The following is a 12,347-nucleotide window of genomic DNA, read 5'->3' as shown; positions in this document are numbered from 1 at the left end:
TCTGGATGGAGTGCCAACCCATCGCAGGGCACACACACACTCTCATTCACTCACGCAATCACACACTACGGACAATTTTCCAGAGATGCCAATCAACCTACCATGCATGTCTTTGGACCGGGGGAGGAAACCGGAGTACCCGGAGGAAACCCCCGAGGCACGGGGAGAACATGCAAACTCCACACACACAAGGCGGAGGCAGGAATCGAACCCCTAACGCTGGAGGTGTGAGGCGAACGTGCTAACCACTAAGCCACCGTGCACCCCTAATGTACGTTCTAGTTATTATTATCTTTTATATATTACAAATTGTATTACATCTTTTTTCTTTAATAAATAACTCACTAGCGTTTTTCTATTCAAAAAGAAATTCACTATTCAAACGTGTTGATTTAGACATCACAAATAGAGCTAATGCTCTTTGTATTCTAATGAAAAACATGAACATTTTGTCCAAAACAATATACATTCAAATGAAACAAAAAAAATGAGACCAGAAACAGGAGACCTACACTGGCAGGAGTTTAGTCTTGTCTATGTTTTTAAATGACTGTCCATGCTGAACAAAAATACAAATGAATTGGTGTTAAACAAATTTCCTCATTCGTGCACAACACATTACATATACGTAAGATTTATTACACACAAACACTCGTCATAAAACTACAGTAACTACAACTTGCTTATTGATGTATATTGATGCAGTCAATATGGGACTGCATTATGTTCTGCAGCATCTGGACAGACCAGGGACTTATGTGAGGATCCTGTTTGTGGACTTCAGCTCTGCCTTTAAAACCATCATCCCATCACTCCTCCAGCCCAAATTAACCCAGCTCTCTGTGCCCTCCTCTGTCTGTCAGTGGATCACAAGCTTTCTGACAGACAGGCAGCAGCTAGTGCGACTGGGAAAACTCAAATCCAGCACCTGCACCATCAGCACTGGCGCCCCTCAGGCTTGTGTCCTCTCCCACCTGCTCTTCTCACTGTACACAAATGACTGCACCTCTAATGACCCCTCTGTCAAGCTCCTGAAGTTTGCAGATGACACCACACTGATCGGCCTCATCCAGGATGGTGACGAGTCTGCCTACAGACTGGAGGTTGAACAGCTGGCTGTCTGGTGCAGTCTTAACCTGGAGCTGAACACGCTCAAGACAGTGGAGATGATTATGGACTTCAGGAGAAACCCCCCTGCTCTCCCCCCACTCACCATCATGGACAGCATTGTGACAGCAGTGGAGTCATTCAGATTCCTGGGAACCACAATCTCCCAGGACCTGAAGTGGGACATTCACATAGACTCAGCAGTGGTTGTACTTCCTTCGCCAGCTGAGGAAGTTCAACCTGCCACAGGATCTGCTGGAACAGTTCAACACGGCCATCATCGAATCCATCCTCTGCACTTCAGTGATTGTTTGGTTCAGCTCAGCTACCAAATCCGACCTCAGAAGACTACAGAGGGTAGTCTGGACTGCTGAACGAACCATTGGCACAACACTCCCCACTCTCCAAGAACTGTACTTCTCCAGAGTGAGCAAAAGGGCAAAGACACTCACTCTTCGAACTGTTGCCATCTGGTCGACACTACAGAGCCCTGAGCTCAAGAACATCCAGACATAGGAACAGTTTCTTTCCTCAGGCTATCCATCTGATGAACACAACATACACGGAACACACAACTCTATTCTTACATTATTTACTTAAAACACAACCTTACTTATTCTTGTCTTGTCAATACCATTCTGTTTACACTGTGGAGATTCTGTACTAGAACAAATTCCTCGTATGTGAAAACATACCTGGCAATAAAGATCTTTCTGATTCTGTTTCTGATTCTAAACTCGAGCTGGAATGGACTCCAGAAGTTTGATCCATTTCAGATCAAATCCATCATTGTTGTCTGAACACATCACGCTTCAGTAGAAGAGATTATGACACTGACCTTTTGAATAAAACAGTTAACATGGTCACGATCACCAAATTTCTAAATAATGTCTAAATAATGACCTAGAAACTGTGCAGAATATTGAATATTAAATAAACTGAATACCTACAGATTCATTGCTTTAAATATTAAAAAATTCTAAAACCTTCAGTTTATTTCCAAAAAAATCCCAGCTTATGAATTTTGTCTGACATTTAAACCCCATGGTATGTCACTATGTCCTCATGCTGACATTTACACAGTAAATTACATCTTTTTTCTTTAATAAATAACTCACTAACTTTTTTCTATTTAAAAAGAAATTCACTATTCAAACATGTTGGTTTAGACATCACAAATAGAGCTAATGCTCTTTGTATTCTAATGAAAAACAACATTTATTACATTTTGTCCAAAACAATATACATTCAAATGCCACAAAAAATGAGACCAGAAACAGGAGACCTACACTGGCAGCAGTTTAGGATTATTTTGCGCTTAGTCTTGTCTACGTTTTTAAACGACTGTCCATGCTGAACAAAAAAAACTACAGTAACTACAACTTGTTTATTAAATGATTAAAGAGCAAAAGAACCAAACAGAACAATTAGAGACACACCAGGAATATATTTATGTCAAAAACAGGTACTGTTCCCAAGTAACAAATATTGCAGTTCATAGCTAGACAACAGTGACTGCTTTATTCAGAAGGTTTGCTGGGAGATAATTTCCAATCGTGAAACTGTGGACAGAATATTGTAAGCATCATGTAGAGCCCAACGTTTAGAAGGCAGTAAGGTGGAAAATCTTCCCTCAGCTCGAGCCTCGACTGTGTCTTGGTTGCAATATTAAAAGTTTCAGTTTTTCTTTGCCTTTTTCCCCTTGGATGACTTTTTGCAGTATTTGGCCTCCAAATCTGCCATAAACGAGTTAAAATCTTTTTCTTTGGACTTTCTTTGCTATGGAGAGAAAAAACACAAACAAAATACAAACACGTGAGAAAATGTTCATAAATTCAACAATAATTTAATTTTTAAATCATTTTAAAATAAAAAAGTGCAATAATCCTGCAATTAGACACAACAAAGGTTTAATAAGTCTTATTTCTTTGCCACTAAACTAAACTAATAAGTGAAGAAGCGGTGTTTGATCAGAAATGTTTTTTTAACTAAATGAACTGCATTCGACTCTTTAACGGCTATTTATCTGGCTTTTCAACCTGATTTCTCGTGTACATAGATTTCATCGAGACTTGTCAACCCTTAACTGCTACAGGCTTACTGCAACTAGATAGTAGTGTTTTATTGAAGTTAACTGTAATTTTTTTTTCATGCCAAAATCTATAGTTACAGATGGCTCAGAGTATGTATTTCACCTGCTGGATCATGGCCACTAGACTATCCTCTGTACTCAGGCCCAGCTCTTTTTGAAGCTCCTCTGCCTCTTGCTGCTCCTTCTCAGCCTGGACAACACAGATAGGTGACATTAATACCACAGACAGACAAAGCTTGTGGCGTTGGATGACAGTCAGGGGACCGACCACTGACCTTCCTCCTGCGGTTTCTCTTTTTCTTGACGCTTTCTTGAGTAAAGGCTCCGTAGGCTGGCACATCTTTAGCGTCTACGGCTTGTTGCAGGATTTCAAGAACACACGGCTCGTCTTCGTGACTTCTGCACAATGCTGACTCCATGATGCGGTCCATGTCTCCCTCGTGCAGCAGGTAGAGCCTCTTTAGGTCCTGTTTCTCTTCCTCAGAGTCTTTATACTGCTTCTCAAAGTCAAGTATTTTCTGCAAGGTCAACTGCATCGAGACAGTTTTGTACAGATAAAAAAAAAAAAAAAAAATAGTATTAATTACAGCATCTTCTGTTAGATGATGACAGAAGGACTTTTGTTGAGCAAGGTTGGGAGAATGGCTAATCCAGATCAATCCAGATCATTTCCCAGAATTCATTTGAATCCTGAATCCCTAAACAGCCACTGACAATAAGGAAGCTTTTTAGAAACTCGGCTAGGATCAGTAGGGACTGTAACATTACACAGAATGTCCTCACCCTGCCTAACACAGCTAACACAGCCCTACTACAACCCTGCTCTGACTCTCAGCTCCACTGTAGACTGTATATTAACAATGATCATGTGTGGACAATTATAAAAACTAGTGAACAATAAAATAATAAAAATAAAAATAAAAACCTTGTGCTCAAAACGCTGTAATCAACAGAAATTGTTCCTGGGAGATGATTCTGTACCACTTATGTTCACAGTAATGTCATGAATCAGTATAGAGATGGTTGCAGAATGCAATGCATCTAGATTTACAGTGAATAGAAGAGACTAGAGATGGCCAGGACAATGGTGTTAATGCAGCGTGTACAGATAAAGTGAGAGTGCTGGACACTTGCTTTAGGCAGAGATTAAGACCCACAATGCCGTTTGACTGCATGCAGTGGTGGTTCTTAACATGCATTTTTATCCACTGCTAATGTTTTTAATTGACCAAATCAAATTCCTTAATTCCTTTAATTGACCAAATCAATACTCCAGTGAATCTAATCCATCAAGTGTCTGACTGTAGGTTTATACAGACATCACTGGAGTCAAAATCCAGCACAAAAATATTATTGCATGCATTATACATTTTTTTAGATGATATATGTTTTTAAAAAGATTTTTAAAAGCATTTAAATGATTCATGCTGTTATCCAATCACCTGGCATCATCATAACCCAGAAAATTACACAGATCACACGTCACACGAAAATTACACACGTCAGAAACAAGAAAGAAGTTGTTCTTTTTGTTTGTGTTCCTTTTCTTTGTTCATACAAAGATGTACTGTAATAAAAGCCTCTCTATGACACTTTATGACAGATAAATATAGAGGAATTTCAGGGTTAAATAACCTCATATCTTCTTCTACTTTGGTCTTTTCCCGTTAGGGGGGCGCCACAGTGAATCATCTGTTTCCACATAACTCTATCCTCTGCATCTTCTACTTTCACAACAATTACCTTCATGTCCTCATTTAACACATCCATATAACTCCTCTTTGACCTTCCTCTTAACCTCTTGAGCTCCATCTCCAACATCCTTCTACCAATATAACCATCTCTCTCCTCTGTACATGTCCAAACCATCTCAATCTATTCTTTCTGTCCTTGTCCCCAAAACAGCCAACCTGAGCTGTCCCTCTAATGTCCTCGTTACTAATCCTGTCCATCCTCGTCACTCCTAAAGAGAACCTCAACATCCTCATCTCTGCTACCGCCATCTCTGACTCATGTCTTTTAAATCACTGCTACAGTCTCCAACCCATACAGCAGAGATGCTCTCACTACCGTCTTCTACACCTATACTTTGATTCTTGCTGACAATCTCTTCATTGTGTGGCTTATCAACTTTATACCTCTGTAGTTACAACCCTGCACATCACACTTGCTCTTAAAGAAACACTTCTCCTCCATTCATTCCTCTGGCATCTTCTCACGCTCTAAAATCCTGTTGAACAATCTAGATGCTAAAATAACTTCATTTAAGAATAAATATATGAAATGAATAAAATATGGACTCTTTAAGAACCCACAAGACAAAAGGGCAGACTACAAACAGAAAAGGTGATGTATAGAAATACCCCTGTTCACATAATATTTAAAAATACGGCATGATTACATATGTAAGATTCTCTGCTACTTGACCACTGCTTTTAACATAAAATAAAATATTAGAAAAGATAAGTAGTTGTGTTCAGCTTTTTAAATAAAGAAATATTATTTCTAATCAGTACCATACCTTTGGAAACAGCCTTCTCCAGTGTTCCTCCCAGTTGCAGTCTTGGTTGAGTGAATCAAACTCCTCATCTACTACACCTTGTTCATCATACACAGCTCTTTGGTCCTTGTTGCTCAACACAGCGTATACTTTTCCTAGTACCTGTTTAGCACATCCGATATCAGGACAGCTATATAAGTAAGTTTTTATTACTCTGTTTCATTCATTCCATTTCTATTCACTTTTGCTGAAAATAAAGTACTGTGAAGAAGGGCAAGATGTCGTGCAGAGACTGAAAAACACATCCTACATTATAAGATTATCTAATTTCACGTCAGGAAAAAAAAGCTGTTCAAAACCGGTGTACTGATTTGATTACTCACATTTAAATACAAATATATATATTTAAGAAAAAAGAAAACAGTCCCGATGAGTTTCGAAATGAAAGCGTGACACAGTGCAGTCCTACCTGAAACTTGATGGTGGCTTCTTGGTCTCCAGGTGCTCTGTCTGGGTGAACCTTCAGGGAGAGTTTATAATAACCCCGCCGCAGCTCTGTGTCCGACGCCTCCTTCGCCACGCAGAGCACCTCGTAAAGGTCGGATGTGTTGAAAAGCTCTGTGCATTGCTGTAACAAACCCATGGTCCTGGAATAACAGTATTAACTCGGTGTTTTAACGTGGACTGGTTTAAGTGAGACACGAGAGCTGCTACAGTTATGTAAGGACATTTTTCTCAGATGTGTCTAATTTGCTTTATGTAACACTGTCCGGTCTATTCACGATACATTAAATGTACAGTTCACATCATGGAAATTAAGCTTCTTGTTAATTATGCAATTGGAAAACCAGGAAAACTAGAGGTCCCCACAACCCTTGCCAAGCAGGTCAGGAGGAGTGCATTTTTCCCCCAGCACCCATGTTAAGTGGTACAAGACGCAGTGGTGCCTCACGCAGTAAAGGCTCTGGGACGAGGATCTGGGTTCAAGCCCCTGCTGCCACCGTTGGGCCCTTGAGCAAGGCCCTTAACCCTTTCTGCTCCATTGGGTGCTGTAATTAGACTGACCCTGAGCTCTGACACCAACCTCCTGTAATGTATATGTGACAACATAAAGTCTCCCTACACATTAAACTACACTACAGAGTTTCCTGGTTGGTCTGAAACACTTCCAGCCTTTTTGGAAACTGCAGGACTGTCAAGTGTCACGCATTGAGAGAGACAGTCACGCATTTCGGTCTTTTGTCACGCTCTCCCGCCACACATCGTATTTCTCACGCAGAAAAACTTTTTGACTATTTATCATATATTTAATATGCCGCAGCGCCCAAAATGTATCAGTCTGCACCGCTGTCTCTATGGAACCTTGCAGGAATAAAGCGCGTCTCCCCTGGAGCTGTTAGTCAAGTCGGACACTTATCAGATAATCAAAAAAAGAGGCTACACAATAGCCAATCAGAAAATAGCACTAGCTGGGTAAGATTTAATGCAACAACCAATTAAAAAAAAACATATTCATTAGAGAGGGTATTTTCGATAGTGATGGGAAGTTCGGTTCTTTTCCGCGAACCGGTTCTTTCGGACAGTTCATTTTAATGAACCAGTTCAATAATCCAGTTCACCAGTTATTTTACGTCCTGGCGTAATGACGTAATTCACAAAGGCGTAATGACGTAAATTCCTTCATCCCGCCGCTGCCGGCAGATATTAATACAATCAATTTAACACATTTGAAAAGTTCTTTGCAATCATAACTTTAGTTGAATGCATTTCTTACATTTAAGTTTTGCAACTAAAACACCCAGTACAGGCATTGATGAGCAAACGTGGGTGCTTTACGTGTCTTAAAGATATAATGTTAATAAACTAATCATCAACTTACAAAAACGTACAAAAAAAAAACATAATTTTGAAATGTTTCTTTCGCTCCATCAGTTGTTTCAAAAACTAATGCAACTGAGTTAAACACTCATACGTTAATAAGACATTAAATCATAACCATTTACATTTGTTATTGTATCAGTTTAGTGATTTACGCATGCGCAGTATCAACAGCTCATCGGTTCTCGGATGCGTCCGTAAGAAACAGTTCTCAGTTCTGTACCTATGATTCGCTGTATCGGTTCAGTGATTCATGCGCAGTATCAACAGCTCGAGCTCACAGTTCTCTCAGCACAACATGTCTCAGTTCAGTGTACAGGAGTTACATATACTCCGGGATATTAGTTTATTTAGAGTCGGAGGGGCTGTCAGGCATGACTGAAAGTGAGTAACTTTAGTAACTTGTGGATCAGTGCTGACTCAAGACGCGAACTGTTTAAAACGAATCAGTCCGATTTGGTGAACTGGTTCATCCAGTTCACTAAAAAGAACTGGTTTAAAAGAACGATTCGTTCACGAACTGGCCATCACTAATTTTCGATGGTCGGTTTGAACAAAACCTCAACACGAAACAGCTTGTCTCTGGACGGGACATTGTCCTCAATCATGACCCTAAAAATGGCTGGGCTTGAGCCGAACTGTTTTAAATGGGAGCAACATTACAAATGATAAAGGAGTCCAAAAAGGCAACAAACACTTACAATAAACAACACCAGTCATAATCAATCTCTCTCTCTCTCTCTCTCTCTCTCACACACACACACACAAATTAATAAATGGAAATTAAACAAATAAGTTTTTTTAAACAGCTTCATGTGTGAAGTGATCTCCATGTTCCCTGTTCAAGTCCATCACAACCTTCTGACAGCCTTGACACTGAAGCCGCCTTCACACTGCACACGACAAACGGACATGACTGTCGGATTTCGCCCCCTAGTGACAGTCGCACGGAATATGCAATATAATCGTGTAGACGTCAACATGGGAGAGAAGTTAATTCTCGCGGTCTCAGAAAACCCATTACTAGATGATCGTGACAAAAATCTTCTCCATTAAGGCGCAACTCGTGCACTAAACGGTGATACTCACCGAGACTTTTTCTCCGAGTCAGGTAGTGTTTTATACACACTGATTTGCAATGTTTTCTTTGGCGTCTCCAGTAAAGGAGAGTAAAAGCAAGAGCCTGCATTCTCCCTCCATTTATCGTGGTGAATGAAGGAATTAATTAATGAAGGAGTAAATACAAACAATCAATACAACAATAAATCCAGAAAGACCGCGAATAATTTTTGAGGAAACATGGACGCAACATTAAAAATAATACAATATAAATATTAATAATTTATTTTTATTTTTTTTATCAATAACAATGTATTTAAAACAAAAAGATTGTTTTTGGTAAAGTTTAAAAATTACTAAAGTTAATATTAATACTTTTCAATAATTCTTATCACCTCGCGCACACGAACCTGATAGGACAACATTGGAATACATCACATCCGGTCTGCATATCGGATGCGGTGTAGTCGCACAAGTTCAAATTTTTTAACGGATCCGAAAATTACGGATCCGCAGATGGTCGGCACCTCACGCAGCGACCTTGCGACTCTCCGTAGGAAATGAATGACTTCCGGTTTATCGGCGGTCGTTTGTCGTGTGCAGTGTGAAGGCGGCTTGATTTGCTTTGAACACACAAACACTTTAGGTGATTTTTTTTAAAGATACGGTTATATTAAATCTTCATCGTATTAGAATATAAAGTTCAGAGGATTTCAGCTACAGAGATTCATAACAAGCTGAAATATAAAAACACACAGCAGTTAGCATTGTGGCTACTGTGCACCAAAACACTGCTGACAGGCGCGAAACTACACATTTACACCTTCAAATAAAACAAACAACGTTGTTATTATTTTTCACTTACGCACAAAATCCGACTTTTTATACCTGGTCTGAGAGCTTTTTTCTGTTGCCGACACAAAACAAGCAGCAGCACAGGAGCGAGATTTACCGCTCACTTAGGAAAAGAGCACGTTACAAACCACACGATGCTCACTACTCACTACATAGGGTGCGACAGGAGGGGTACGCCGACATCGTGCTGAGGGAACAACTAACGTAAAGCGTTACAGAATCTTACAAAATATCTGTTGGTGATGTTTTTTTACGGAATGTGTGTCTGCTTATATGTATAGATAGATAGATAGATAGATAGAGCTCATGATTCGTCAGCGAGTAATGACTAGGGAATAAGGAAGGCGATTTGGGACATAGCCATGTTTGGGCTCTTCTTCTACGGTTTATTATGATGATACATAAAGCATTGCTGCCTCCCAATGGGAAGGCGTAATTAACTGGTAGGAAATTATATTATATATACACTGCTAAAAAAAATAAAGGGAACACTTAAGCAACACATCCTAGATCTGAATGAATGAAATAGTCTCATTAAATACTTTGTTCTTTACATAGGTGAATGTGCTGACAATAAAATCACACAAAAATTAATCAATGAAAATCAAATGGATTAACCCATGGAGGTCTGGATTTGGAGTCACACTCAAAATTGAAGTGGAAAAACACACTACAGGCTGATCCAACTTTGATGTAATGTCCTTAAAACAAGTCAAAATGAGGCTCAGTAGTGTGTGTGGCCTCCTCGTGCCTGTATGACCTCCCTACAACGCCTGGGCATGCTTCTGATGAGGTGGTGGATGGTCTCCTGAGGGATCTCCTCCCAGATCTGGACCAAAGCATCCGCCAACTCCTGGACAGTCTGTGGTGCAACATGGCGTTGGTGGATGGAGCGAGACATGACGTCCCAGATGTGTTCGATCAGATTCAGGTCTGTGGAACAGCGGGCCAGTCCATAGCATCAATGCCTTCATCTTGCAGGAACTGCAGACACACTCCAACCACATGAGGTCTAGCACTGTCTTGCATTAGGAGGAACCCAGGGCCAACCGCACTGGTATATGGTCTCACAAAGGGTCTGAGGATCTCATCTCGGTACCTAATGGCAGTCAGGCTACCTCTGGCGAGCACATGGAGGGCTGTGCAGCCCTCCAAAGAAATGCCACCCCACACCATTACTGACCCACTGCCAAACCGGTCATGCTGGAGGATGTTGCAGGCAGCAGAATGTTCTCTACAGCGTCTCCAGACTCTGTCACGTCTGTCACATGTGCTCAGTGTGAACCTGCTTTCATCTGTGAAGAGCACAGGGCACCAGTGGCGAATTTGCCAATCTTGGTGTTCTCTGGCAAATTCCAAACTTCCTGCCCGGTGTTGGGCTGTAAGCACAACCCCCACCTGTGGACGTCGGACCCTCATACCACCCTCATGGAGTCTGTTTCTGACCTTTTGAGCAGACACATACATTTCCTGTTCCTCCTTGCACAAAGGCGGAGGTAGCGGTCCTGCTGCTGGGTTGTTGCCCTCCTACGGCCTCCTCCACGTCTGCTGATGTACTGGCCTGTCTCCTGGTAGCGACTCCATGCTCTGGACACTACGCTGACAGACACAGCAAACCTTCTTGCCCCAGGTCGCATTGATGTGCCATCCTGGATGAGCTGCACTACCTGAGCCTCTTGTGTGGGTTGTAGACTCCGTCTCATGCTACCACCAGCATTCAAAAGTGACCAAAACTTCAGCCAGAAAGCATAGGAACTGAGAAGTGGTCTGTGTTCACCACCTGCAGAAGCACTCCTTTATTAGGGTGTCTTGCTAATCGCCTATAATTTCCACCCTAAGTGGGCAGTTTGATTTCACAGAAGTGTGATTTACATTGTGCTGTTGAAGTGTTCCCTTTATTTTTTGAGCAGTGTGTGTAAATATATATATATATATATATATATATATATATATATATATATATATATATATATATATATATATATTAGGGATGAGCAAGTACAGCATTATCTGTATCTGTATCCGTACTCGGAGTGGGTGGGGCCTAACCCGGAAGTAGGCGGGAAGTAGGCTTGTCTTGAAATGGGCGGGGCTTTAACCGGTAACAATTAATTTGTAATATTTATAACACTAGCTTACTACCTTTATGTTTTTATGAAATACAGCAAAAACGTGTCAGACACTCAGTGTCTGGTTACTGGTTAGAGACAGCTGAAGGTTTAAAAAAGAAAAAAAACTCCGACAGGCAGAGACGCAATGCGAGTCGCATTCTACCAAGCAAGCACCACGTCTGAACGAACCCACGTTTACCAGAACTCTACTGGTTAGTAAGTACGTATTATTAACGTTACAAGCCGAAGTAAAAAGCTGAAGAAACCCTAAACGTTAACGGAAAAGACCCGCGAACCCGAGTGACTGAGGGAGAGACAGAGAGCTGTTCTGTGTGTGACTGTGAGTGAGCAGAGCGAGACACAGCAACACAATACATCTGTATGTGTGTAGGGGAGGGGCGCTGTGACTAGCCTATCACAGAACGCTGACACAATCAGCTACCCAATGATGATTTTCATTCAATCCGAGCACAGATATTGACTCGTATTACTCGTATAATACTCGTACTCGGCAGAAGTGCTTTATCCATACTCATCTCTAATAAATAAATATATATATATACACATACACACACACAGAGACACACATACATATATATACACACAGACGCTGGTCATATAATTAGAATATAATCAAAAAGTGAATTTATTTCAGTAATTCCATTTGTATATTATATTCATTCATTACACACAGACTGATATATTTCAACAAATGTTTATTTCTTTTACTTTTGATGATTATAAC

General features: G+C 40.6%; 1 protein-coding gene across 2 annotated transcripts; it reads right to left on the bottom strand.

Moving 5' to 3' along the window:
* Positions 1-2,267: 2,267 nt before the first annotated feature.
* On the bottom strand, positions 2,268-9,617 carry dnajc9 (DnaJ (Hsp40) homolog, subfamily C, member 9). 2 transcript variants are annotated; one of them, XM_060863851.1, is made up of 6 exons: positions 9,525-9,617; positions 6,169-6,346; positions 5,721-5,861; positions 3,475-3,729; positions 3,303-3,389; positions 2,268-2,886 (listed from the first exon to the last, which is right to left on the bottom strand). In XM_060863851.1, the coding sequence occupies exons 2-6, from the start codon at positions 6,340-6,342 to the stop codon at positions 2,785-2,787; spliced, it is 759 nt and encodes a 252-aa protein (XP_060719834.1). In that variant the 5' UTR covers positions 6,343-6,346; positions 9,525-9,617; the 3' UTR covers positions 2,268-2,784. The 2 variants fall into 2 exon arrangements, with proteins under 2 accessions (XP_060719834.1, XP_060719835.1); XM_060863852.1 differs by having other exon boundaries at positions 9,502-9,600.
* Between the last annotated feature and the right edge of the window lie 2,730 nt (positions 9,618-12,347).

Source organism: Tachysurus vachellii, chromosome 2 (assembly GCF_030014155.1).
Source record: "Tachysurus vachellii isolate PV-2020 chromosome 2, HZAU_Pvac_v1, whole genome shotgun sequence".
Lineage (NCBI taxonomy): Eukaryota > Metazoa > Chordata > Actinopteri > Siluriformes > Bagridae > Tachysurus > Tachysurus vachellii.
Note: the sequence above shows the minus strand (reverse complement) of the source record. Positions and strands in the feature narration are given on the sequence as shown.

Coding starts and splice junctions, on each gene's coding strand:
- dnajc9 (XM_060863851.1), bottom strand. CDS start 6,342: ATGGGTTTGTTACAGCAATGCACAGAGCTTTTCAACACATCCGACCTT. Junction 5,862..6,168: donor AAGCCACCATCAAGTTTCAG/GTAGGACTGCAC, acceptor TGTGCTAAACAG/GTACTAGGAAAAGTATACGC. Junction 3,390..3,474: donor AGAGAAACCGCAGGAGGAAG/GTCAGTGGTCGG, acceptor TGTGTTGTCCAG/GCTGAGAAGGAGCAGCAAGA.